This window comes from Melospiza georgiana, chromosome 16 (assembly GCF_028018845.1).
Source record: "Melospiza georgiana isolate bMelGeo1 chromosome 16, bMelGeo1.pri, whole genome shotgun sequence".
NCBI classification, from domain to species: domain Eukaryota; kingdom Metazoa; phylum Chordata; class Aves; order Passeriformes; family Passerellidae; genus Melospiza; species Melospiza georgiana.
This window is the reverse complement of record NC_080445.1, coordinates 5,172,096-5,199,230: the sequence shown is the minus strand read 5'-3', so window position 1 is coordinate 5,199,230 and position 27,135 is coordinate 5,172,096. Positions and strand designations below refer to the sequence as shown.

Here is a 27,135-nt window from a genome sequence, read left to right as displayed (position 1 = left end):
CAGGGAGCCTTACACCAAGGCCAGGAGCTGGTCATCAACACAAACAGTTGGTGCAATCAGACCAATGACCTTACTGTCCCTATCACAGCAGTTACCTTGAACTGAGAAAGTAATTTAATTTTGAGCAAGAAATTAGGAAAAAATAATAAACTGAAGTACTACCAGTTTTAGAAGTATTGCTGTTATTAGTTTTTAGCATGTCCTGGTCCATAACTGTAACAATACTACAACTGGAACTTCAGTATTTGAAAGCTGTGTACAGAAGATCAGAGCTAGGGCTGCTGCAGAGATCAAAACTGGGAGGCTGATGTAATGAAAGGGTTAGAAAAAAGACTTGAAATGGAGTTTAGTACAACCAAAATATCCATCAGAGCCTGCCCAGGTACAGAGACAGCCCCCAGTTTGCTATCCAAGCCATCCTGCAAACCCTGTGTTCATAAGCACTACTAACAAGGGCAATGCAAGATGGATTATCCACAATTAGCACTTCCTGTTTAGAACACAGCCAAATCTTTATGTGCTGCTTCCATCAAACAGTAGGTAATATTTACATCAAGGTACACAAATCAGCAGGACTGAAATCTGCATCCTTCTCACAAAGTCTATTTCTGGCTGACTTACATCTCCTGGCAGTCACATCATGAACATGGCAGGTCTTGTTCTCCTTCAGACAGACAGAGTTGCCCAACTCAATCCCTTGGCTAGGCCAAACAAGACTCACCTCTGCTCCCTGTTCCTGCCAAGCAGAAGCCTGATGCACTGGTGCAGTGTGGTCCAGCTGGACTGGTGAGTGAGGAGAGCCAGGAGGTACGGGCGGAAGGAGGGCACCTGGGACCCTGCCTGGAAGCACCAAGAGAGAAAGAGATGCAATGAACAGGTCCTGGCAGCAGGGTGGCTGTAGGACATGCCATGTGTATTGCAGAAGGATGATAGTCCAGGAGGGCAGACAACACAGACAGCATGAGGATTTAGGGCAGCTCTTTCTAGAGAACATAGTATCAGATGTGAAATTCAGTTTCAGATTTAACTTTGGCATGGCACTTTGGGCAAGCTATTGATCTGTCTGCAAAAATACCATTGAAAACACAGCTGGCTGGGTTGTTATGGGACTGTGCTGTGTCTGCAAAGCACTTTGAAGTCCTTAAAAGAACATAACTGAGGAAATATAAAGCTAAAAGGAAACATAAGCCCTGCGCTGACAAATGTGAGCCTTGCACACAACTGTCCTCCTAGTCAGCCTGTACTGCTTTGGAACTCCTACAGTAACCTGTGGCAAAACATAAAAATAGCCCTTGCCCTGTTTCCAGGTGCAGGTCAGTACCCCAGAAAGTTGTTTCAGCACAGCAATCCCTCTGCCCAACAACTCTTACTTTGCTCCAGGAGAACAGTAGCTTCTGCTGTAGATCAGGGCAGCTGCTGATGACCTCTGGGTCCAACATCTCCAGCCAGTCATTGAGAAGGCCAGAGGCAGGCCCTGGCCAAGCTGATTCAGCACTGTGGACAAAGCAAGACCAGTGTCACTGGTGATACCATGCACCCAGACCTACCTGTGAATTCCCATCATTGCCTTGGCTCACCTGCAACTCTCCACTTCCTTCTTTACTGGGGTTTCCTCCTTGTCCTGGAGCAACAAGGAGCACACCACAGCAATTGGTTTCATGGCAGGACACTTGGTCTCAACAGAAGCTGAGAAGAGGACAGTCAGGAGCTCCTCCAGGTATGGAGAGTGGGTTTCAATCAGACCTTGAAGGACTAGAAGAAGGAGAAAGATGCCACTCATTAACTCCAGGATGTGGTGAAAGGTATGGAACCTTGCAAGTATTATTCCTGATAGCCAGGCTCAGTGAGGAAGAGGGAAGACATTTTTATCTGGGATAGTAGGCTTCCATTTCTTTTTGTTAGTGGAAACCAACAGTTTGCTCACAGACTTAATCCAAGCCCCAGATCACAGTTTATAAACCCACATACAGTGGGGAAAGGAGGTGATACAAGACAGGCCCAAGCTTAGATCAGTTCACATTTTCTGATCCAGGAGACGGCAGATTCCCACAGCCTGCACACTAGGCACTGCCTTGCTGGGCTGCAAGTTCAAGCTGCTGCTGCAAAGAAGGAGAGCACAAGGACATCCATACCTTTGCTAATGAGCTCTGGCTCCACATTACACTTCTCTCCTGATTTCAGGGTTGCAATGATGGCACAGACCGTGGAGCTGATCAAGTCCGGGTCACGACGGAAAGAAAGAGCTTCTGTGAGGTGCAGGAATCCACCTCTAACTGTAACAAAATCACAGCACTGGCATCACAGGGACAAGCCAGCCCCCACATCAGACTTCCCTCCCACAGATTCCCCATGTGGCTCCAGGGCACAACTACTCAAACATACAAATACACATTCTACTGCCACTTATGGCCACCAGAACCCTTGACAGCTCTCCTGCATGTTACAGGGACATGTGGCTAAGAAGAAGCTCTGTAACCACAAATCCATTTCCATGCCCAAACTCTTCGTTAGATTCCTGCTCCCAAGGGATGGCAGATGATAAACAACTCTATAAGTCATGATGTGACCTAGTTCCAGAGGCATTCCTGCATGCTCATCTACCAAAACTACAATTCACACGGAATTCCTGGCCTGAGGAATTGTAAGTTTTCCCTGAGAGATCTGCTGTGCTTTGATGCTACCAGCTGTCAACTGTAAGCCCCCAGAGCTAAGACAGGGTTCACAGCCTCAAAGAGCTTCTGCAGCACCATGTGCTACTTTTGTAACTCCTTATGACACCTGTCTAAAAGGCTTCCCACAACACTTCCTGCTCCAGGTGCAGTTTTGTCTCTTTCTTGCCCCACTTTGTCCCCTCTGAGTCCCATAAGCTGCCCAGTGCCAGTACCATCACTGATCCTGTGCCTTGAGGAGTATTGCACAGCAAAGGCCTTCAGCTGAGCTCGCAGGGGACCATCTTCCACAGCAGGGTTCTCCAGCCACTGCAGCATCTGCATGAGCACTTTGAAGAAGAGCGAGGAGAAGGCAGTGTCCTGTGGCATGGCGCGCTGGGAAGAAATTCTTTACAGTTAGGGTGGTGAGGCAATGGCAGAGGTTGCCCAGAGGTTCTGGACTCCCCAACCCTGGAAGTGTTCAAAGCCAGGTAGGATGGGTTTGGAGCAACTTGGTCTAGTGAAAGGTGCCCTTGCCCATGGCAGGGAATTTGAGCTAGGTGATCTTTAAGGTGCCTTCCAACCCAAGCCATTTTATGACTCTATGAATTAGACTTCAGCTCTCAAACTATCTGCAAATGCCCTGGCTTGCAAGACATGTCCAACACTACAGAACAGCACAGACTACAGATCCCAAAACCAGCAGAGACCTACAGCTGTAAATCCAAAAAACAGTTACCAGGCTGGGTAAGGTGCACCAACTCTGCAGATAATCTCAGCAGTGCCAGCCTAATGCCACCAGCCTGCATCCAGATACCCACAGCCAGGCAACCTGAGCTGAGCATTACAAAGTGTGCACACAGCAGAGCACATGCCCTGCAGATTTCCCATTTCTCTCTCACCCCTCTGTACGAAATGCTCCCAAACAGATTCCCCATTTCTCCCTCACTCCTCTGTATGAAATGCTCCCAAGGCACTCACGTGGTACTGGTAGAGCTGGCGCATGAGCGGGCAGGAGATGAAGTGGTGGCGGTGCATGGCCATGGCCAGGGCGCCGCCGTGCGCGGAGTTGAGCAGCGCAGCCACGGCCTGCAGCAGCCGCGCTGTCACCCCGCTGGCTGTGACCCCGCTGGCTGTGGCTCCACTGGCTGTGACTCCACTGCTTGTGACCCCACTGGCTGTGACCCCGCTCTCTGGCACGGCCCCTTGGCGGATGTGGGCCAGCTCCTGCCCCAGTGACTGCTGCAGGGCCAGGGCCAGCGGCCGCAGGCTGGAGTTCTGCCATCGCGGGTCCGGGGTCAGTGGGAAAAGCTGGGGAGATACAGCAAGGAGTAATTTATGACTGACAATGAAAGGATTGCTGTACCATGAACACCCTGAGGCATGATTTATCTTGTACAGTTATACTGACTGTAGGCTAACAGGAACCTTCTGATACAGCTTCTTCTATATTCTAGTGCCTGGCACATGAACATAAGCAGCATCTCTGCAACCCCAACACGATTATCCACGCTGACACTGCAGGGGAATCCTACTACCCAAACACCAACAACTGACTTGGCCAATTAATTCCCTGTAGGCTCCTTCTGGAGTCAATGGAGGGAGGGAAGTTCTGTAAGCAGACAAGCCAGAGTACAAATGCTGTTTGCACACAGCTTTGCTGCCAGGGCCCTGTGAGCATTTCACAAATCCTGCATCCACTGCTGAGAGGAAAGGCACTATGCACAGAACAAACAAGGTGCAGAGACAGCAACATGCTAGTAGGTACTGACAGTACCAGGCATGATCAAAAGCCACATCACGTTCCAACTACAAGAGAAAATTCCTGCCAGTATCAACTCCATCAGGCTGTAATGGCACAGCCTCATTGCATCAGGGTTTCCATATTTATTGCCTGCAAACACTGCAGGATGAGGAGTCATAAGATGCAAGTATGAGAGAAATGGATTTTGTAAAGCTGCTGCAGGGAAGCAGCTACTCAGCTGGAGGTTATGACAGTACCTGCAGTAAGATGCCTGCCAGATCATCTTCTGGGCCCAGCACACGGACCTGGCTCAAGGCCCGGATCCGACTCTGACTTTGGGAGTTTTCAGGACTGGATTTTGACCTTGCAGTCTCAGCGCTGTCTGCAAGAGGAATAAAAGGAAAGAAAGGAAAATGCTGTTATGGTAGATAGCATCTGGAGCCCCAACACTAGATCACCTTCAGCTTTACAGTCTCTAACTACTGAGGAATTCAGCAGCTTTTCTCTTCATTCCAAGCAAGACCTACTTTTCTATATGACTCAGAAAAACTCACTGTAATAAACTCCAAAAATACTGGAATTTTTCTCTTTGCCAGAAGCAAAAAAGCAATGGACTGGTGTCTAACTGTAGCTTGCTGGTTCATTACAACACGCCTGCTTTTTAAGACATCTCTGCCTGTTCCTCCCAACAGCAACAAAGGAGGGAAGTTTGGAAGATGACTTTGACATTTAGGTAATCCTGGCCAGTACCTCGGCGGGCTGGTAAGGAGGCAGTAAGCAGGGAGTGGAAAGTCTGGCCTCCTGTTGCTCCTCTCTCATGTTGAACCTCCACAAGATGAGCCATGTAGTCTGAAAAAAGGAGGAAATAAGAACACATCATCATCTTGCCCTCTTCATTAACGCAGGACAGAATTGGCTGTTTGTACAGCCCCCACAGACAAGAGAATCTGCTGTTCCCATAGACTTTATAAACATGATGCCTTGAAAGCTTTGTTTCTTTTACAAAATACCTTCCAAAGTACTTTTTGACTCTGTACATTCTAATCCAAAAAATCCTCCTCTATTTTGGGAAATACAGCCAAGGGCCACCCAGGTGTTGACAGTGACAACAAGCTGCCAAAGCAGCCTGTGCACAAAGTTTGCTGAACTAGCTTGGATTTTTCCAAGGAAGTCACAGGAGATACTCATGGAAACAGTTCAAGAAAAAGTTAAATGCCTAGTCAGCCTCCTCTGCAGCTCTTACTTTTGTCCATGATGTTCTGCTCCAGCGTCTGTGGGTCATGAGATACTGCCTGATCCAGGTACTGCAGAAGTTTGCTCATGCTGGAAACTGGGATTCCAAAGGACTGAACAAAGAGAAGCAGCTGCTGTGGCTCCAGGTCCTGCAGGGCTGCAATAGACAAACACTGAGTCCTCAGACCTCTGAACTGTCCATGGAGGGTCATCTTTATTACCTATCTTTACGCTTTTGTCTGTGACACATTAATGACAGAGCTGCAGAGAGCCTAAAGCCAGAACTCTGACAGCTGCCTACTATATTTTCTTTCCTCTGCAAATCATTGCTGCCTTATTGCATCTTCCAGTTAATTCACTCACTGGCTAATCTGATCTTCTGTTTAATTTTATTAGAACTTCAGTAATGCAATCATTCGTATTAAAAAATAACTTCCACCCTATCTCTTGATGGCTGCAGGCAGGAATTATTGAATAATTCAATCACTGGCTATAGACAGCTGTCATTTAATTAGTAAAATGGGATGAAAGCTCTGAATACCAAGAAGAAAGAGAGCACTGATGAGTGGTACAAAGATCAGAATAACCAGAGGTTTAGCTTACATCCTCTAGGCACAGCTTTCCACAGTGCTGTGCCTATTGTCTGGTGACTGCATAGCTTGAATTGAATTGTTGTAAAAGAGATGGGACTTCAATTCAGAGTCTCCCGTTCCTTTAAAATACACAGAAAAGGGAATATCCATTCAGACTCACTCCCTTACTTTAAAAGTAACATGGCTACGTTCAAAGGCATCCAAACAGGATGGCTGGGCACACTTGAGCAAGGAAGCCTCTCCCTTTCCTTTCAGCAGGGTTTGAAACACCAACAGACACAGCCCAGGCTCACCTGCATCCACGAGCCGCGGGACCTCGGAGCGGATCATGCGCAGCTTCAGCCAGTCCGGGAGCAGCAGGGCCTCCTCCGAGGTGTCAACCAGGAAAGCAGTAGGGAGGGGCTTCTTCTCAGGGAACCATATATCCAGTAAGGTGTAAAAATCACCATCCCCTGCTTAAGAGTGGATAAGAAATTATTTCCCATGTTCACAAGTACCTAGAATGCCCTGCCCTTCTCTGTTAATACACTAGAACACACCATTGTTTTGGCATTTTCTGCTGTCTGCAGAAAGAAAAACAAATAACCCTGCAAATTCTTCACTCTTTACAGCAATATTCTGATAAATCTTACAGCTACAAACATGTACTGCAGGGTCAAGCCTGTGAATAGGATAACACCAGTCTGACGTGTTAGGAGATAGCAGATAGAGAAAAGCCATCCTGTATTGACCATTAACCCCCAAAAAAATCTGAGCATACTTCACTGACCTTGAGGTGGCCCCAGTGTCAGGAGAATAACCATGGCATGGACCACAAGGATGTGCATGGTGGCTGTTTCCCCACTAGTCCAGCGAAGGAACACCTGGTCCTGGGACTCTGACTGGAAAAAGGCAGGATAAGACAGGATGAGCAAAGAGGGGGAGAGAAAGAGAACATAAGAATGGACAGATTTAGTCAGACCATAGTTCCCAACATCTCCAACAGTGGAGATACTTGGGGAAAAGTTAAAAAGGCATTTTACAAACACACAGGCTTAGCTCTCATCCTATGTCACAATCCGATTATTTTCAGATCAGGGAATTCTTGGGCTGGACTTGGTCTATTCAAATTGAGTAACCCATTAAGAGCTTCTGTTAACCTGCCCAGTCAGTGCCTGTGAGCTGCTGGGGCAGGGCAGGAGGCACTCACCCAGCTGTACACCTCCTCGCCCTCCTTGCTCTGCCGCATGCGCTTGATATAGCGCGAGAAGATGGAGAGCAGAGCCACGAGCACTGCATCTGACTCAGCACTGTAGGACAGCTTGGAGAACAGGTGGGACATGATGGTGGAGCGCTCCACGATCAGTCGGGCGACGTCCTGCAGGGAGAAAACATCCAGGAGGTGTTCACTGCAAAGCACAGCCAGGCCCCACTGCTTCATTGCATTGTGTTCTCCATTCCCATCATCAGCCCCGTACACACCACTCTGGAGATCAGCTTGTGGAGTCAAGAGTAGAACTGACACAGGAGGGAAAAGGTTGGTGCTTTGCATGCATCTTACAGTGCCCCGGTGGAGCACAGATGCATTCTGATGCACCCCACTACAAAATAAGCCTTCACATAGCTTTACTCTGAAGAAAAAGATCTCCTGACCTTATTATTCAACCTCCCCCGTGCATCCAAACAGAGGCACTATCAGCACATAAGTCTTAAAGCAACAAAAAAAAAAAGTACCCAGGGAGAAAAAAGAAAAAAAAAACATTATTAAAAAAATATCACCAAAAGCTTCTCTAAAAAGAAAAAAATTCACACAAACAAATCAACCCAGAAATCTAGTTTTGGTTATAGGGGAGTACATATCCCACCACTGAAGTTCCTGACTTCCCATTCTCTCCCCAGACACATATGACTGCAGGTTTGGCACCTGCTTATTTATGAAACAATGCCAGGTGGTGGGATTTCCATCAAAACACTATCCATTCTTGCATTCCCCATTCCAGCTGATGGGCTGCTGCACCAGGGGTTATTGCTCTGATTACCATTTCATTGTATAAACCAAAGACACAGGTTTGCCTTTCAACCCATGCACAGACACAAACATGCAGTTGTCAGAGTAATACACTCCCCAAAACTCATCCTGGTGGTACAGCAGGTCCCATGCCTACCACTCTCCTGGAACATGCCCTGTGTCCCCCACAAAAATCCCTCCTCTCACCAGAGCAAGGTCGTTGTGCTGTCCCTGCTCCTCCACTGGGGCGTGCTGGGAGAGGTACACCAGGTAAGCACTGATGGTTTGGGGATCTGTCTCCATGTGGATGGCCTGGAATGAGAATTCTTTTCATTAGAAATCAGGATTTAATGAAAACAAGCACCAGCATAAACAAAATTCTTCTGCAAGCACATAAACATGCCAATATCACAGCCAGATCCAGTTTGTTTAGATCTGTTTCAGCACTAGTAGAAAAAGAGCAAGCCTGACACTCCTCCCTTCAGCTGCTTGCACCCACCTGCTGCAAGGCCAGAGCTGTCGTGGCTCTCACACTGTCAAACAGTGGCAGCCTTGGGAGGTCTCTCAGCAGCCACTGATATCCCTGCAGCAGCTCAGAATCACCAGAGTCTTCTTCCATGGGGTGATCCTTCTCCTCCCCATCCCGCATCCCTCCTTCCGACAGCACCAAGGACAGGCCCTGCAAAGTCACACACATACAGCTGTTGCATTTGAAGCCACAGCTGGACTGCTAGGTTCATACTAGTGAATGAAACAGAAACATGCTTCAAACACCACAGAACAATCCAAATGCAGCACACAACAGGTTTCATCTCATATAATGAGTTTTCTTGACAGATACCCTGCTTGAAGTTTCAGTCTGAGCACCAGGCACTCACTCACAAACAACAGCCTCTGCCAATTACTCCACATGGCACACAATCTCCTGAGCATACACCTGAACTCCACGGGAAACATAGTAAAATCCAGCTCTATCTTCAGTACAACTTAGCTGTTGAACAATAACTTCTGAGCAGCAGGGAGCAGAAGTGTATTTGGTGGGGTTTGGAGATTGAGACAAGTCACTGAAGGAGGATGACATGGAACAATTGCACTGTGCTGGCTCTGCACTCAAGATAACCTAGGGCTCTGCCCTGGGGTTTAGACAGACCCCAGTCAAGATGATTTCCATTCTGCTCACCTTCATGGCCAGGACCCTGGAAGCCACCTGGGAGGAGCTCAGGCGCCGCAGGAAGTAGTCAAGCACTTCACAGGTTGTCTGTTCATCTGCTTTGGGTCCCAACAGCAAGTCTTGCAAACGTCCAAGCAACTGCCTTTGTTTCTGTTGTCTCTGTGAAGTGATAAGTTGGTCTGTCCAGTGAAATCAACTCTGGGATGCACAGAAAGTAGGTAGCAGAAGGGATCCCCAAGAGAATGCTCACCTGGCGTTTCTTGGCACGCTGGTCCTTACTCTCACCCTCCTCTTCTTCTTCACCTGAGGTTGATTCATCAGCAGCATCATGAAGCAGGAATTCACAAAGACACTGCACAGGCAGGACATCCAAGGAGCCCTCACTGGACTGAACCAGATCTGCCAGCCATGGCATTGACTGTGATGAGGCCTGGGAAGGATGAGAGTAACAAGGTGAGCAGATCATAGATCATAGATCAGATAGAACATAGATCATAGAACGTAGATCATAGATCAGAGCAGCACACTGATCATTTAATTCCTGAGCAGCAAACCACCTTCCCCTGAATCTCACTCAGCTTCCTTTTGCCCCCACTCTGCTCAAGTTTCAGAGGCAAAGGATCCAGTCCCACCACAGCCCACCTGTCTCTGGATGATGTTGAGCAGAAAGTCAGGATGGCGACTGCGACACAGAAGGTGGCCCAGGCGAAGAGACTGGTTCAGGCTTTTCACCTGCTCCAGGACATGTGGTGGAGGTCTGCGAGGGGGGCCCCTGCCACAGAAACAGCAAGTTACAGCCTGGCAGACCTTCACTCTGATGTGAGCACGATCAGTCAGTTCTGTGGTGCATGAGGGGTTTATAAAAAGGTGGCAGGCAGGTTGCAACCAGATGATCTTCCAACCAAAACCATTCTATGATTCTGTGATCCCATGGGCTACCACACCACAGGGTTCTTCTTCCCCACATCAAGCACCCTGTGGAGGAGCAGGGTTTCCTGCTAGTGCTGTTAACTAGGATTTCATAAAGGTACTAGAATGCAGAAGGCTACTTACTGAGGGTCCAGACTTGTCAGCTGGGACAGCAAGAGGCTGCTGCTCTCTGTAATTGTTTGTTTTGTGGATGCAGCTGCCAGATGACCCTCAAATGCAAGAATCTCCTGTTTTTCTCTCTGGGAGATTTGAAGTTCACGATTAATCATCTCTGTGCGTGTCTCCTCATCCGTCAAGGTACATTGAGGATAGGAATAATTACTGTGAAAAAAGAGTTTGAAAAAGGAAATGGTTATTTTGTTCTATTCAAAATTCATGAACCACAGTCAGAAAGAACACAGGACCTCAGCTCTGATAGACAACATAGAAAAAACCAAGTAGTTCCTCAGTGGAACCAGAAGACTGAGACCTTCTCAGCAAGGCACAGCAGTCATTCCCCTCCCTCTTTTTCTCAGTTTTATTCCCTTGCTTATAATATTTTTGTCAAGGGAAGGCTTTTTTCCCACTCCAACTGCAGTGTTGATGCCAGTTTATTTTACACAAGTCCCACTGGAAAGGAAGGAGTTGCATGGCTCAAACTTAATTCAGAAATGTGTGTTTTCAGTGGTCTGTTTGACATACATAGGGATTTAACCATACTAACTTGGTCATGACCATTTCCATGAGCATCTTTAGAGAGGGGTACTCCTCCCATGCAGCCAGACCTGCAGCAGAGAAGAGAACAACAATAAGGAATACAGGAAAAAAATAGAGCCTTTAAATATACTCTAACACATTGCAAGGTGGGGAAACACAAGCTCACTTGAGAACAGCTCATAACACTCAAAGCACAAACAAGGCAACTCCAGCCACATGCTGGTCCAAATCCCACCTGCACACATTTTTCAGCCACAGGGGATACACAGTTATTTAAGTGCAGTTACCTCACCAACCCAGCACAGGCCTTGCACACAAGCAACCAGACTTCTGCAGAAAGTATCTTGGCCAATTTTTGCAGCAGAACTGGCATCCTGAGAAATGTCCCAACTCACCAATATTTTCAGGATTGAATGCAGCCACTACTAGCAGGAGAGGCCAGGCTTTCCAGTAGAGAGTAGAAATAGCTAGATTTGGAGGCTGGTACCTGCAAAAGCCACCAACAGAAATAAGTGGTCAAGTTTGATTCCTTAGCCCATCTCAAGTCTGCTTTTCCCCTTAATCATGCACTGTTTAGATTCAGTCATGCCAGTTCAGTGCTTTTCCCAACAAAGAGACACCCACACCCACACAAAAATCCTTCCAGCTCAGCTGAAGATTTCTAGGGCAGAAAGTCAGTGCTTGCAGACCAAAGCACATTCATGACTCAGGTCTTGATTGCTCTAGAGAAATACCCACTTTAACATGATCCTGAAAATCCTTGTCATTTTGTTATGACAAATTTTAATACAGAAAAGCATCTTAAAATCTGTGTACTGGAAATGTTAGTCACAAGGTGAAAGTGAGCTAGATCACAGCAAGATTATCTATGTGGTAAGTCTTACCCTGGAGGTAGCTGGATATTCTCTGGGTGGTGGTAAGTGCACAGATTTAAGACTGCATCGATCAGCTGGATTCTTTCTACCCTCAGGACCTCAACATCTGGAGGAGAAGAAAAGACTGAACAAGTTATTGACCTGTCTACCTGCCTGAAAGTCCTTCAAGAAAAGCAGCACAGTGTAAAAAAATTTTACTTCAAGCAACTATGTTATTGTGGGCTTGCTCTTGTGATATTACAAAAACTAAAAATCAACATTTAAAGAGCAACAACACTTTAAAAATCCTATAAGTCAATATATAAGGATATGGAGCTTTTCAGCAGCAATCTGGTTTAAATTCTTAAGGGTACTTTTTTCCCAAATGCATCCAATATGATACTTGTAACTTTTTCAGAACTTGGATACACTCCTTCAGGTAAGCAACAAATCTGCTCAGAACTTCTGGGGCTCAGAAGAACTAGAAATGAATTTCAACTTTGCTGCAAGTTTCAGATTCACTCTAATTCTGAGTTTTCCAGTATATGAAATGGTGCAGGATTTAAAATCCTATATGAGAGGCTGGACACATTGTGAAAGGATACTGAACAGCAATAAAACAAGCAAAGTCTAAATCCTTCCACAAGCCCTCTTTGCCATTAACCAGTCAGCAGTAAGAGCATGTAAGATGCTTTAGAACCAAACTCTGACAACACCCTCAATTCTGCCACAAACATACACAGCTCAGCTGAATGGATGTATTTACCAGCAATGCAGGAATTTAGACAAATGCTAAATGAATTCATAAAAGAAGTAAGAGTAAAGATTGCTTTTGTAACTGCTATTCTATAAGTGTCCCAATAATGGACTTGAGAAGAGCATACAATTGGTTAATTAATTTAACTTCCAATCCTTCCATTTTTGCATAGCCTACAAATTTCATTTTACAGTACGTACAAAGGACTAAATTGAATTTTAAAATGCTGACTCAAAACTCTGGGTGGTTGTTCACATTCCTTCATTCTCCACACAACCAATAATTTCCCAAACACTCCACGATACAAAATTAGCAACAGAGAGAAACAGTAAGAAAAAATAAGAAGCTCCTCTAGTGAGAAAGCAACAGCAGCACAGCTGGCTTTGAGCCAAATGTTTAGCCATCACGACTAAAATATGCTTTAAGTGATGCAAAGGCTCTTTGGTAGGTGGTAGGAGCTGTCTCAGCCCTGGGTGGCAATAGGAGGATGCGGAGACAGAAGCCAGCACTTGCTGGTGGGAGCCTGTGCAGCCTCACCATCTGCTTGCACAGCTGCAGCCCTCTTCACCAAGTGGTCGGCGAGCTCCATGGCATCGGCAGGGCCCAGGGGCAGGTCCCGCGACAGCCCGATCACCAGGATGCGCATCAGCGTGTCCTCCAGGATGGGCACCTCCGAGCACAGCCGCAGGAAGAAGCTGCAGGGGACACCAGACATCAGTCACCGTGCACAGCAGCCTCCTGGAACCCTCCAGGGACCTTACAACGTATCTGAGCAGAAGATACATCACAGCCTCTTTCCCCGATCTCCAGCTCCAAATGCAACTATTTGAAACAAATTATTATCTGAGTATCACCTGCAGCACCTTCTATGCTTCAGCCCCCTTGAGTCTGAGCTCCCTCACCTTACCCCAGTTACCCACACACTGTGGGGCTGCTCTCCTTACAACTACAGTGTCAAGATACAGAACAGCTTGGCACAGGGAACAGGAATGAAGGAGGAAGAGGAACAGATGGAGAGTGGAACAACACCCCCCAGTTTTATGGCAGTGTAACAGATGAAGAAAATCTGAGCACAGTTCCAAGCCTTTCCAACACAGAGCTATATAAGGATCACCAGAAAACACCAATTCCTCTGCCTCCAGCTAGAGCAGCTCCCCCTGCACCTACCACAGGAAGGGCAGGCACTCACTTGCGGTCACTCTCGGGGGGCCAGTTGTCCCATTTGTAGTAGGTTTCTGGCTGCTCTGTGAAGAGCACCTTGTGGAGGCTGTAGAGATGAAGAGCACAGTAAACATCATCTGTGAGGCTTAAGAACACATACAACAGTCCAGTCTCCCTCAAATCCTGCTAAAGCTTCCCAAGAGCACTCTCAGGTAAGTGAGTCTAGCAACAGGAACAACATGATTCAGAACAGAGAGGACTATGCAATCAACATGGGCTCGGGGCTTTTATACTTTCAGTAACCTGTCTTGCTTACTAAAAATTCTGGCTTGAACTGTCTCAGTAATGCCTTGTGTCGAGACCCCAGGATATCATCTGTTCTCCAGAAGACAAAACTATCTGTGGAGCCCTCAGCAACAGAGCCTTAAAAAGGATGTCAAATAAAAAAAAAAAAAACAAAAAAAAAACAAGGAGTCCACAGGGAATTTGTTTGGTCAGATAGCTAAAAATCCCCTACTGAGTGGGCCTAAACATAAATCAGAAATATTTTCCATTATCATATATTTCTGGTATGAGAATGCACCTGAAGGAGTTTCAGAGAGGGAGACAGTCCCTGCTAAAACTGTTTCTACTCCCTGTCTGAAAATGGGAGAGAAATCTAACTAAACCCTGGTGTATACCTGCTTTCATAATATATGAAAAGTGTTGGGGAAAGGACTGGTTATGCACAGACATGACCAGGCTGACTCTCACCAGTGCACATAGTCCTTTGGAGCCAGCTTGCTGATAGATGGAACCACTGTATGCAGCCACCAGACAGCATCACGCTGGATAGCAGCAATCTGGTTCTGGAAAGAGCGCAGCACTTCCAGGTCTGAAAAACATTCAGGGCACAAAATACACACATGGGCCTCATCAGAAGTGTGGTGGTTTCAAGACAGTAAACAGGACTCTGAGCCATCAATAGCAAATCACAGAATCACAGAATGGTTTGAGTTGGAAGGAACCTTAAAGATCATCTTGTTCCAATTCCTGCACCACACCTTCCACTAGAGAAGGGGAACCAGAGGAGTGTATGAGAAGGACTTGAGTCCCCCAGCTCTGGCAGAACATGTTCTTTGCTTTCTGCAGTAAAACCCCCAACACAAAGCACAGATGGATTAGTTTTGTGAGAAGAAGGCACGTGGGCAGTCATGTCAGTGCCACACCAAAGGTTTGTCTTCCCAGCCCCTTAATCCTTACAGCTGCCCCTTCAGGCCTGAGGCCCCTCCACCCACAACTCCCTCTCTCCAGCCTCTCAGCCACTGCTTCCACAGATACAAGAAGCACTGGCCATGCAAATGCCACATCCCCAATCTCTATCAGCCCCAGGATGGCAGCAGGCTCCCAACCCTAGCTGATGTTCCACCAACACCAGGGGCAGATATCTACTAAAATGTTCATCCTCAGAGAGAACCTAGTTTCTTCTGCTTACTCTTTTTCTCTCCTTTGTCCCAAGCAATTCCAGCCTCCTTCACCTGGGCTGTGATACCAAGCATCATGGAGACAGCTAGCAGGTCGGTTATGTGAATGACAAACCGCTCCTTGAAATAGCAAAGAAAAAAGAAAGAGTTGAATAGCAACAGCCAGAGCTGCCTTCTGGAAGTGTTTTGTCATCAAAAAGGATGAACATGGATGTTTGGAAATGAGATATGGGAGTGCTGCTATGAGACACACAAATAGTGACTCACTCACACACCAAAGAGCAAAAGGAAGAATGGCCAGGAAAGCAGACACAGGAGAGGTCAGGGCACCTCTGGCACACCCAGCAGCACAGGGGTGGGGAATGGTACCTTGAACTCCATCTCTGCATACAGGGCCTCCTTCCTTTCCTGCATGAGACCCAGGCAGAAGGCCTGGAAGTTGATCTCATGCTTTGTCTGCTTGATGATCTCTCTCAGCAGAGCCCGTGAAGCTCGCAGGTAATCGTCCTTGGTGGTCAGCAGGTCCTGGAACACCATGGCCAGGTACTGGGGCCACACAGAGAGAAAACGTTCAGTGCACTGTAATGGGTCTGCATCCACAACATGAAGAGACACAAGGAAACCATGCTGGACGTATCCTGTCCTTCAGACCCCTGGGCAGCTGTAATAATGTTTCTCTCATGAAACTGCATTATCACCCAGAATGTGGGAGTTAGAAAATGCCCATTTATGTTTATTCCTAGCAAGAATAATTATATAATTTCAAAATAGTATGATACAGATCAGACAGCTGTCTGTGAAAAGATTCATCTGGGCCTCGAAACAACTAAATCTGTCAGGTGGGGTTCTGGGGTAACCATCAGTCATCCAAGACCCTGCACCTACCTTTGGAGCTTGCTCTGAGCTGTGCTGAAGCACAGTATACAGGATCTGCATGTTGTTGGGATTTCTTGCATTTGACAGTTCATTGAAAATCACAAACTTAATGGTGGTGCCCAGGTTATCCCTGTGTGCATTCAGCAGCTCCCTGCAAGGGAAGACCAGGGACACCTGAATTGACATTTCATTGCAGCTGGACACATTCTTTTCATTTCTCCTTGAAGTATTTAGCACACAAAAGTGAAAAGGATAGAACAGCACATATCAAAGGACAATATCAAAGGACTACTGAAAGATTTCTAGGACAGTGAAATTCATTTAAATGAACACAAGACACTCTGTGCCCCAAGCTGATATTTAAAACCACTGTGCAGTGACATTGAGACTGTCAAGTCCCTGGGCATGTCTCCCACAGTGCTCTCCCTTCCTGTCACAGACCCAGTCACTCACCTGACACACAGCATGTAGTGGTTGAGAAGGACTTTTGGCTTGAGACGAATTTTGATCAGGTTGGAGATAACTTCCATGTCCTCTGAGCTGTGGGTGTTACAGTTCATACACACTGACATCAGCAAGTCCTGAGCTGGCTTGGTCAACTGCAGAAAAAGAGCAGAAAGACTTCAACCACTCACCACTACAGACCAGAAACATAACTGGAGTACAGCAAGCAGCCCTCCTGGCTGGATTGCAGACCAGGGCTGTGCTCCAGCAGCTCCTCTCCTCACCTTTGGGTTCTGCAGCCACATCTCCAGCCTCTGCACAGCCATCTGGCGCACCTCTTTGTAGCCACAGGTGGCTGTCAGCAGGCGCAGCAGGTTCCTGGAGACGTTGTCCATGGGCTGCCGCCGGTTCAGCTGGTCCCGGAGCATGTCCAGCACATATTCCTCCACACTCTCTGCAAGGTCTTCATACCTGGGACACACAAACTGAACTTTACTCATTTCCACAAAAGACAGTCCAGAGATCAGCACTGTTGTTTGTGGTACAACTTGCACACCAAGAAAATCCCCTCTTTTCTCTTGGCACCAGTTTTTTCTTTATCAACATCCCCCAGCAAATGCCACAGGAGCACAGAGAAGGAGCTTCCTGCCACAGCTCTGCAGGTGGGTGAGCACAGACACATCTACAGACACACCTGCACACAACTGTGTCAGGAGAGGAAGAGGCACTGTACCTGGGCATGAGCTGGCCCGCCTGCTCCGGGCTCATTTTCTCCTCTGCAATCAGCAGCTCACTCTGGCTGTCCTCCTCCTCTGTCATGGAAGGGTGTGGGCTACTCCCTAAGAGAGACCAGGACACAGCACACGCCATGAGACAACTCCTCTCCCTACAGGTCAATCACTGGACACAGCACACAACTCCTCTTCTTAGAGATCAATCACTTGTGCTCTGGTTTGTTCAGCTTCTTTCAGGGATCCCTTTCGGCAGGACCACAGCTTCTCACACTGCATCGCATATAAGCCTATTTTTAACTACCCTCAAACATCCCCTGGGCATGAGAGAGACCCATAAAGGAGAAAAGCAATGCCTGGAACTCAAAGCCTGGTCTGTATGACTCCATCTAAACTATTCTCACAAGTCAATAAGCACTGCAGGCTCTGTCCTCTCCCTAAACCTTTGCTCCTGGTTCCCAAACATCTTCTTACCAGCACTAAGGTCCCCTCCACTACGTCCAACTTCTCCATGCAAGAGCATGGTCTTAGGAGGCATCTTGGTGTTAAAAGCTGTCTGGATGTTATCCACAAATGTCTTGCAGTGAGGGCTGTCCACCCAGATGCGCTCCCCGAGGGAGTCCTCGATGTACACCTGCAGCAGGGAGCACAACCCATTTCCATGGGGTTAATTAAGGAGTATTTGTGAGTTTTTATGGATTTCTAATGTACAGAGTAGGAAACTAATATAACCAGTGCGTGAATGAAAACCAGACCAGATTATCATAAACGAGCAAAAATTTATACCACCACGTCCCAAGCTCTACTGGGCACCTTCTGAAGGAACACTTTGCAACAACTTCTGCCATCAAAATATACAAGCTGGTCAGCTCAGTCTTTTCAAGTTAAAGGGCTTTTTTAACCCCTACACACCAAAGAGAAAGCAAGGAGTCTCTGCAACACTTACATCAATACAGACTCTCAAAGACATCTCAGAGATAAGGCAACAGAAGGCAATGGAGGCTACATTCCAGAAACCCATGGAGATTCTTCCTTACAAGGATGGGTCCAGACTCCAATTTCAGCCTCCTCCAGCTGCATTCCCACAGTGGACAAGAGGACACTAGCCACCCCCTTCCCTGCATCTGTAATGAATCCCATGATGCTCTCCTACTCCAACAAATCCACATTTCCCAAATCAGTCTGCCCATCACTGCCTCAGTCCAGAAGCCCCCTCAGCTCACCAACCTTGACAAAGATCTCTGGCCAGTTCTCATCCTCTTCATAAGCTGCCATGAGAAGGTTGCATGCCAAGACAGACACAAGACTGTTCCCTTTGGCTTTGAAATTGATGGAGGCATCTCTTCGGAGTAGGCTGCACAGTGCCTGGAATAACATCCACAAAAAATAAAACGATAAACAAGTCATCTATTGAGAAAGCATGCAGAGAAGCTGCAGAAAGAGAAATACAAATTGCAGCAGCTTGCCACAGAGCTCTGGTATTTACAAAGCCATGCAGACCATGCTCTGGCCTGAGAGAAAGTACAAGTCTGCTCACAGTTTGGCAAGAATGATCAGTCAGTGACTTTGTGAATCCTCACCTCGATAACCCCTTCAGTGGCAAATATGTTGGGTTTGATTTTTGCCAGGTACATGAGGCTCAGGTAGAGAGTGGTGTCAGGTTTGGCTCTGTTCATCTTCAGCTGCTTCACAGCTCCACACAGCACCCCCTCAATACGGTCATCGTTGCCTTCTGCCTCTGCTGCCTCAATCTCATCCAGCAGCACCGTGGGGACGACTGCAACCACCAACACACAGGCATCAGCATTTACCCTCACACCAAATGACCGCCCTGAGGTGCTGCAGGACCAGTCACAAGGGACAGCAAAGCACTGACCAGCTCACTTTTAGCCCCTGCAACAGTTTTTCCCTACTCAATTGCCATTAAAAGTTGTGTTTCACAACTGATAATACCCCTTGTTTTTCCATGCTAGCACACTCCTCTGCAAATGTACCCAATATCAGAAATGGATACATTTGGACAATTGAAATGGACAATTCAAAGGCAACATCCAGACCCAGAGTTTGCTAAAGAGGTATGTGAATAACACACTACAATCCAGACTTTGAGATCTCCTCAAGGGAGTATTTTGCATACAGCTACTAAACAGCTGTCAGACAGAATGAACACAACCCAATGCCAACAGAAGATAAAGCCTTGACTTCAGCCCCATATCCAGGGAAGGAAACCCTCGAGGACAGCACGTAATTGCAGCGTGGGCTTCCAGAATGACTCCTGGGATGAGACTCCAGAGCAAGGAGAAGCTTCCCCGAGGTCTCCGTGTGACAGCAGGAGCGCAGCGAGGCTCACCTTCGATGGGGATGACAGACGGCTCCTTGATGGAGGGCGAGATGGCTCTTTTCTCCGCCACGGCCGCCTCTGCCAGGCGTCCCAGGGCGCTGAGGGGCGGCGTGGAGGAGAGCTTGGGCCGCTTGGTGAGCCCGGGCAGCCCCGCCGGGCCCGCCAAGGCGGCGGCCGCGTCCCGCTTGCGCTCCGAGGGCAGCCCGGGCGGCGCCGGCTTCAGCAGCGTCACGGCGGCCTTGCCCTCGCCGCTCTGCCCCTTGGAGCCCAGCGCGATGAAATCTCCGGGCGGCGGGTGAGCTGCGAGGGGAGAGACAGCGACAGTGAACGACAGTGAGGGACAGCAACAGTGAGGGACAGTGAGCGACAACCACAGCGCGGGACAGAGCCCGGCCGGCCCCGCGGGACTCACCGGAGGGCTTGGGCACGGCGCTGGGCCGCCGCACGGCCGCCGCCTTCGGCCGGTTCATGGCGCCGCCGAGCACCGGCTCAGCACCGGACCGAGAGACAGCCGGGACGGACAGACAGACACCAGGGACCGAGAGCCGGGACCGACCGACGGCCGCGGCCGCACGGAACCGGAATCGCCGCCGCAGCGGCACCGCCCGGCCCGGCCCGCCCCACCGGGCAGCGCCGTCTGGCGGGCGGGAGGGGAACTGCAGCGCCGGGGATCGCGGGCCGCCCGAGATCAGAGAGGCTGCGAGTTGTGTAAAATGTAAACATCTTCTTAAAAAAATGTGTTCTTTGGTGCTTGATCCGTCTCTTCTCCCACGCCGCTAGCAGCAGGGCAAGAGGACATAGTCTCAGGCAGCACCAGGGGGTGTTAAGTCAGGCATCAGGAGGGGTTTCTTCACAAAAAAGTGGGATTACATTTTGGAACAGGCTGCCCAGGGTGGTGATGGAGTCACCGCCTCTGGAGGTGTTCAAGAAATGACTGGACGTGGCACTCAGTGCCATGGTGTATGAAAAAGTGATTAGTCCACGGCTGGACTTGATCTTGGAGATCTTTTCCAGCTTAAATGATTCTGTGACTGGGGGATCTGGGATCAAACAGGGGAATCAAGGAGGTGGGATTGGATGCTGGAGTCAGGGGCTGAAACTGGGGAGCTGGAAGTAGTGGCTGAAGTTGGAGGGGTGGAATGTGGGGCTGGAATTGAGGATTGGGGCTAAAACTGAGCAGCTGAAACCAGGGTGATGGAGTCAGGAGAACCAAGGTCAAGAACTAAAACAGCAGCAACTGTTTTAGTTGCTCTCTCCCCCATGCTACCCCTTCTGTCCCCACATCATGCTCCCAGGACAAGTTCTCCACATGCCTTTATTGCACTGGGGACAGCAGGTACCCACACCTCCACCCACGGCACCCACCCACCCAGGACCATGCAGGGGGCACCCAGCAGCCAAGCCCCCATCCCACGCCCCCTGTCCCCAGCTGTGCTGGAGGGGGTGAGCAGCAGCAGGTGACAGTCCCCAGAGCCCACTCCATGGCAGCATCCTGGTTTCAGGGACTGGAGCACTGAGCATCTCCCAGCAGGGTGTCCTGGGGGTGACCCCACAGCCCCCTGTCACAGCCACTGCAGGGAGAAGCCCTGGCTGAGGCTCATGCCAAGGTCACTCACGCTGAGAACCTGTGGGGGGAAAGGAGACATTTTGGGGTACAGCCTTGACAGAAGGGAAGTGGAGGATGCTTTCCCCTAAGGCCTGGCATGGCGGGAGAGCCACAGAGAGCCCTCACCCCCTCGCTGGTCCCACTGTGGCCCTGGAAGAGGAGGGGTGGAGACCCTCAGGATAGGAACCCCCACCCAGCAAAGGGCACTTTGAAATGGGGCCATACCTGGTTGTCCAGGTAGGAAAAGGGCTTCTCCTGGCCATTCAGGAGGACCTTGCTGGGCGGCTTCTGCACCCCAAAGATGCTCAGTGTGCCAACGGTGACCTTGGTGGCCTCGGTGCTGACATGGAGGACGGTGGAGGTGAAGATGTTCTGTAGGAGGGGACAGCATGAGCTCAAGGTCACCAGGTACCATGGGACCTCCCACTCCTGCCCTCCCCACCACATCCCACCTGTGTGACATTGAACACCACGTAGGAGTAGTTGCCCTTCTCGAAGGTGTCCAGGCTCTCGCCATCATCCCAGAAAAGGTCACCCCAGGCGGTGGCATGCGAGGACAAGGCCACGATGAGACGCAGGGGGTTCCCTCGGGTGGCCTCTGTGGTGGTTCCTGGTTTCTGGGTTCAAAGACATGGGTGCTGTAGGGCCATGAGCACTGGGTGCAGGAGTTGAGGTGCTGGGGGACACACACTCCGTGGACAGCACCCAGGGAGGTGATGGTGGGCACTCACCTGGGTGGGCAGGATGGAACCTTCCCGGATGTGCAGGTTGAGGTGCTCCAGAGGGGCTGACATCTTCAACATCTCCCCACTGCTGTTCACTGAGGAGCCCTGGGCAGGGAGCGAGAGACAGGGGTGTGAGGGATCAGGGCTCAGGCAGGGGTCTGCAGGGCAGCCATCCCCAACCCTCCCTCCATTAGGGCTCAGCCAGGGCTTCCCACCCACAGTTTGACTCAAGAGGGTCAAGCAGGGATCACCCAGCCCCTGGCAAATGCTGTGATGCTCCTCACCGTGTAGAAGTCGTACCACGTGCCTTGGGGGACATAACCTGTGACTGAGTCCACCCCAGGCTCCAGCACTGGGGTTACCAGCAGGCTCTGGCCCCACAGGAACTGCCTGTCCAGCTCCCACGTGGCCTTATCCTGAGGGAACCTGCAGCAGGATGGAGATGCTGTGTGATTTCCCTGGTTCAGCCCAGCATCTCCCCACTCCCAGTGGCGATGGCCTTACTCAAAGAACAAGGGCCGGGCCACGGTGTCCCCCTGCAGGTGGGCACGGTGGAAAAGGGTGTAGAGGAAGGGCAGGAGGGAGTAGCGGGTCAGCAGCACGTCCTTCATGGCTGTCCTGGCTGCGGGGCTGAACGCCGTTGGGTCCTGGGCCTGGGGGAGACACGGGCAGTCAGCAGCTGTCCCACCCCCGACCCCATATCCTGCATCCCCCATCCCCATCCCACATCCTGCATCCCCCATCCCACACCCCACATCCTGCATCCCCCATCCCATATCCTGCATCCCCCATCCCCATCCCATATCCTGCATCCCCCATCCCCATCCCACATCCTGCATCCCCCATCCCCATCCCATATCCTGCATCCCCCATCCCCATCCCATATCCTGCATCCCCCATCCCCATCCCATATCCTGCATCCCCCATCCCCATCCCATATCCTGCATCCCCCATCCCCATCCCATATCCTGCATCCCCCATCCCCATCCCATATCCTGCATCCCCCATCCCCATCCCATATCCTGCATCCCCCATCCACATCCCATATCCTGCACGCCCCATCGCATATCCTGCATCTCCTATTCCACATCCCACCTCTTGCATCCCCCATCCCACACTCCATATCCTGCATCCCACATCCTATACCCTGCCTCCCCCATTCCACATCCAATGCCCCCCATTCCACATTCCACCTCCTGTATCCCCCATTCCACATCCCATATCCTGCATCCCCCATCCCACACCCCATATCCTGCATCCCCAGTTCCATATGCCATATCCTGCATCCCCCATCCCACACCCCATATCCTGCATCCCACATCCTACCTCCTGCATCCCCCATCCCACATCCCCTATCCTGCAACCCCATTCCATATCCCATACCCTGCATCCCCCATCCCACACCCCATATCCTGCAACCCCATTCCATATCCCATACCCTGCATCCCCCATTCCACATCCCATATCCTGCATCCCCAGTTTCACATCCCATATCCTGCATCCCCAGTTCCATATGCCATATCCTGCATCCCCCATCCCACACCCCACATCCTGCATCCCCCATCCCACACCCCATATCCTGCATCCCACATCCTACCTCCTGCATCCCCCATCCCACATCCCCTATCCTGCAACCCCATTCCATATCCCATATCCTGCATCCCCCATCCCACACCCCATACCCTGCATCCCCCATCCCACACCCCAGCCCTAGGATGCCTCCCACTGCCCTGCACCTTCTCGTTCTGGGTGTTGTGGTTGCGGGAGAAGGGGTAGAAGGCGCCGAGCTGCATCCAGCGTGTGCACAGCTCCTCCGAGGCGCTGCCCGAGAAGCCGCAGATGTCCGCCCCGACCAGAGGGATGCCAAAGAGGCTGAAGCTCAGCAGCCCTGGGGGCAGGGACAGTCAGCAGGGCACAGTTTCAGAGACACCTCAGACAAGGCGAGTGCTGTTAGGGGCTCTGTGGCACCCACCCGGGATGGAGTAACGCATGTCCTTCCACTGGCTGCGGTTGTCACCCAGCCAGTGCCCCGAGTAGCGGCCCTGGCTGGGGAAGGTGGAGCGGGAGATGAGGAAGGGGCGCTTCCCCCGCAGCTGGATCAAGGCGCTGGAAAACAAGGGCAGAGCTGGGGGCAGAGGGTAAGAGCAGCCCGCCAGGGTTTGCCCTGTCCCACAACAGCTGAGGGAAATTCCAGCCCGCTGGCAGCGGGGTAGAGAGTCAGTCTGAGCAGTCTGGAAAAGGCTTCCAGCAGGACCAGCCTCATTCACCCATTCCTCCCAGAGCAGTGTCAGCTCTTCTCTTCTCCTGGGTTATTCCCATCCCAGAGGCAGCGAACAGCCAGAGCTCCTCCACTTCAGATCACACTCAAATCCCCATCCTTTTCCTGCTCAGCTCCGAAAAGAATTTTGTCCCAGCCCATCCCCAGGCTGCCAGGAAGAAGGATGCTCAGGTACCTTGCTGTGGCTTTGGCTTCCATCAGCCCATAGAGGTTGTGGAGGTTGTAGTGCACGGAGACTTTCTGCTTTGCTGAGGCACACACCGTCTTTGCAGAGAGGGAATCGCCCAGCACGGCTGCCAGGACACAGAGCCCAGTTGGACCCAGCTGGGGTGCAGGGGATATGGACCCCCACACTTGCTGGCTCTGGGTCAGCCCTCCCACAGCCAGCTGTCATTGCCAACCAGTGCCAAAAGCTCATGCAAACAGCCCCATCCTGCACCCTGATGTGGCCTAACAAGTGTGCATGGCTTGGACATGGATTCTGGCACATGAAGGAAGGGATGGAGGCATTCATAAATGTCTCTTAGAAATGGTTTTCCTCCACCACACTCAGTTGGCAGCCATCTCAAAGCACACAGTACCTATGAGCACAGCTTTGCATCTCATCTCCCTCCTCACCTGGAGTGTAGGGTGGGTTGTCCAACTCTCCTGGGGGGCACCCATGTTCAGAGCCATCCATGAAGTTGGATGGCTCATTCATGTCCTAAGCAAAGAAAATTGTGCTGCAATTTCAGGTGTGTGGTTTTGGGATTAGTAATAGACCTGGAAAAGCTGCATTTGAGGGACAGTCCTGCCAGGACACACATCAGGCATGAGCTGAGCTGCTGGCACGCAGCAACCCACGGGCAAGGAGGGACTTACGATCCAGAGGCCATCAAAGGGCACGTGGGCATGGAAGTGCTGCAGGTTCTCCAGCCACCACTGGTGTGTGTCGGGGTTGGAGAAGTCTGCAAAGGCAGTGAAACCAGGCCAGACCTGTGGAGACACCACAAATCCATGGGTTCAGCGAGCAGGTGATTTGTGGGGAGCCACCATGAGGACCAGGGTACCAGAGCACGCCAGGGATTTCAGCTGGGGGTGAAACAGGAAATGAGAGAAGATAAACCCAGCCAAAACTTTGAGTCTTGGGTGCTACACAAACACAGAGCATCCCTTCTACTCCATGGTACCAGGAGTACCAAGTGCTGAGGAGTCCCCACAGGCCGTGGGCAGCTGATGGAGCTGCTCTGCCCTCACTTGCACAAGGCCTGTTACCACCTCACCAAGAACGTGTCAGGGAAAAGCCATGATTTCTCTGTGCTTTGCCTCACTCCAGGATTTTAGCCAATTCATTTCCCCCCATGTTTTCAGGCTACATCGAAAGCTCCCTCCTTGGAGAGAGCAAGAGAGAGCAGGTGGGAGAAAACAGCCAGAGGGGTCAAAGTGGGAGGGAAGAGCTGCAGAGCAGGTCTCGAGGCACACTGCTCACCACAGACAACCTCCCCTCACCCCAGAAACAGGAAGGGAGAGAAATCAGATGATCAGCCTGAGGCAGCACTGCTGACTCTGGTAAGCTCATATGACTTCCACAGGCTCCTCTGCTGAGCAAGAGCTGGTCCCTGGGCTGGTGAAGACACCAGGAGGGGACAAGGACTGAGCCAGGCTCTGGCAATTATCCCAGAGAGGCCCCTTGGGCACTTGGCTTTCCCTCTGTTGTGCTGAAATCCCATTCCTGGTGTTGCACAACCCCCTGGGCCGGCATTTCCCCCAGAGCTCCTCACCTGCCCGATGAGTGGCTGCCCCTGGGTGGTGTTGAGGAACAAGCCCCGTCTCAAGCCTTCATCAAAAGGCCAGTAGGAGCCATTGGGGCTGGTGCTGCTGATGCCAGGATCCTGGGGATGGAGCAGAGGGTTAGTGACATTTCAGGCAGCCCATGGCTCCTTCCCCTGGCCAGACCAGTGTGATTCACAGAGGAGAACCCAGGCAGGGTCAGCCAGAGCCCACACACGGTGGCTGTTTCCCCCCCAAGGGGAAGAGAAACTTGTGTTCAACACTTCCAGGCATGTTTTCTAAAATGCCACTTCTGCAAGTCCCCAGGACCCGTTATGGTGTTTTGGGGAGGGGGAGACAAATACAAGGACTCTTGTTCTTATGCAAGAAATGTCAGGTCATGGACAGGGCTGCTACAGAGAGTTCAATGAGGAGGAAATCCAGCTTCCCCCTGCAAGGACCTGCTGGTCCCCACTGCCTCCAGCAAGCAGAACCCGTGCCCCCACTCCTTGCAGAGGGAAGAAGGCACATCACAGCCAGGTCACAAGGTCCCAGCACTTGTGGGGATGTGAGAGCACCTGAGCTGAGAACCCACAAGGATAGCTGCCTGACCCACAGTTCCTCCATTCCTTCTCTCCCAGGGGTCAGGGCCATCCTTGTACCCACAGGAGCACAGCACAAGAACCTGGCTGTGTCTCCAAGGTCCCTGCATTAGGGGGATTTCCAGTCACAGTTTACAGGGCCTGACCAGAACTGGGAATTGACCTCCTACAAAAATCCCCAGAGCCAGGAACGACCAGCTGGCACCAGGAGCATCCCTTATGCCCTTATGTCTGACATCCCTGCAGCAAAGACAGCACAGTGGGAGAGGAGGGGGAATACCAAGATCATAACGTAGTGCTGCCCATGTTTGTGGAGGTCTTCCACCAGGGAGGGCAGGGAGGAAAACTTCTGGGAATCCAAGGTGAAGTCCCGGTAGCCATCCATGTAATCGATGTCATTCCACTGCCCATCCTGCAGGAAAGAGGCTCAGGAATGGGTGATGGGGCTCAGGAAGGGGTGATGGGGCTCAGGAAGGGGTGATGGGGCTCAGGAAGGGGTGATGGGGCGCAGGAATGGGTGATGGGGCTCTGGAATGGGTGATGGGG

The 27,135-nt window shown here is 50.5% G+C and overlaps 2 protein-coding genes across 5 annotated transcripts in view; both read right to left on the bottom strand.

The window, feature by feature from the left end:
• INTS1 (integrator complex subunit 1) overlaps positions 1–20,186 on the bottom strand; it is a 28,002-nt gene extending 7,816 nt beyond the window's left edge. Inside the window, exons 1-35 of one of the 2 annotated variants that reach the window (XM_058035680.1) lie at positions 20,042–20,186; positions 19,639–19,929; positions 18,869–19,065; positions 18,516–18,653; positions 17,763–17,922; positions 17,291–17,396; positions 16,842–17,028; positions 16,567–16,712; positions 16,123–16,264; positions 15,607–15,783; positions 15,249–15,357; positions 14,528–14,648; positions 13,803–13,880; positions 13,151–13,308; positions 11,887–11,983; positions 11,398–11,489; positions 11,010–11,070; positions 10,430–10,627; positions 10,019–10,148; positions 9,627–9,806; positions 9,386–9,535; positions 8,705–8,884; positions 8,413–8,517; positions 7,408–7,575; positions 6,988–7,099; positions 6,512–6,673; positions 5,636–5,782; positions 5,143–5,241; positions 4,650–4,774; positions 3,630–3,959; positions 2,885–3,044; positions 2,133–2,273; positions 1,578–1,752; positions 1,371–1,494; positions 722–840 (exon numbers count right to left, since the gene is read on the bottom strand). In XM_058035680.1, coding sequence (XP_057891663.1) covers positions 722–840; positions 1,371–1,494; positions 1,578–1,752; positions 2,133–2,273; positions 2,885–3,044; positions 3,630–3,959; positions 4,650–4,774; positions 5,143–5,241; positions 5,636–5,782; positions 6,512–6,673; positions 6,988–7,099; positions 7,408–7,575; positions 8,413–8,517; positions 8,705–8,884; positions 9,386–9,535; positions 9,627–9,806; positions 10,019–10,148; positions 10,430–10,627; positions 11,010–11,070; positions 11,398–11,489; positions 11,887–11,983; positions 13,151–13,308; positions 13,803–13,880; positions 14,528–14,648; positions 15,249–15,357; positions 15,607–15,783; positions 16,123–16,264; positions 16,567–16,712; positions 16,842–17,028; positions 17,291–17,396; positions 17,763–17,922; positions 18,516–18,653; positions 18,869–19,065; positions 19,639–19,929; positions 20,042–20,099 — 5,123 coding nt within the window. In that variant the 5' untranslated portion in view covers positions 20,100–20,186. The remainder of the gene's footprint in view (positions 1–721; positions 841–1,370; positions 1,495–1,577; positions 1,753–2,132; positions 2,274–2,884; positions 3,045–3,629; positions 3,960–4,649; positions 4,775–5,142; positions 5,242–5,635; positions 5,783–6,511; positions 6,674–6,987; positions 7,100–7,407; positions 7,576–8,412; positions 8,518–8,704; positions 8,885–9,385; positions 9,536–9,626; positions 9,807–10,018; positions 10,149–10,429; positions 10,628–11,009; positions 11,071–11,397; positions 11,490–11,886; positions 11,984–13,150; positions 13,309–13,802; positions 13,881–14,527; positions 14,649–15,248; positions 15,358–15,606; positions 15,784–16,122; positions 16,265–16,566; positions 16,713–16,841; positions 17,029–17,290; positions 17,397–17,762; positions 17,923–18,515; positions 18,654–18,868; positions 19,066–19,638; positions 19,930–20,041) is intronic. The other variant, XM_058035681.1, reaches the window with a different exon arrangement.
• Positions 20,187–20,980: 794 nt separating this feature from the next.
• Positions 20,981–27,135, bottom strand: part of LOC131090177 (lysosomal alpha-glucosidase-like) — a 16,831-nt gene continuing 10,676 nt past the window's right edge. For all 3 annotated transcript variants that reach the window (XM_058035358.1, XM_058035357.1, XM_058035356.1), the window contains exons 8-20: positions 26,870–27,001; positions 25,999–26,109; positions 25,100–25,213; positions 24,857–24,941; positions 24,414–24,531; positions 23,933–24,066; positions 23,697–23,848; positions 22,465–22,613; positions 22,245–22,386; positions 21,967–22,065; positions 21,688–21,852; positions 21,461–21,607; positions 20,981–21,254 (exon numbers count right to left, since the gene is read on the bottom strand). In XM_058035358.1, coding sequence (XP_057891341.1) covers positions 21,192–21,254; positions 21,461–21,607; positions 21,688–21,852; positions 21,967–22,065; positions 22,245–22,386; positions 22,465–22,613; positions 23,697–23,848; positions 23,933–24,066; positions 24,414–24,531; positions 24,857–24,941; positions 25,100–25,213; positions 25,999–26,109; positions 26,870–27,001 — 1,611 coding nt within the window. In that variant the 3' untranslated portion in view covers positions 20,981–21,191. The remainder of the gene's footprint in view (positions 21,255–21,460; positions 21,608–21,687; positions 21,853–21,966; positions 22,066–22,244; positions 22,387–22,464; positions 22,614–23,696; positions 23,849–23,932; positions 24,067–24,413; positions 24,532–24,856; positions 24,942–25,099; positions 25,214–25,998; positions 26,110–26,869; positions 27,002–27,135) is intronic.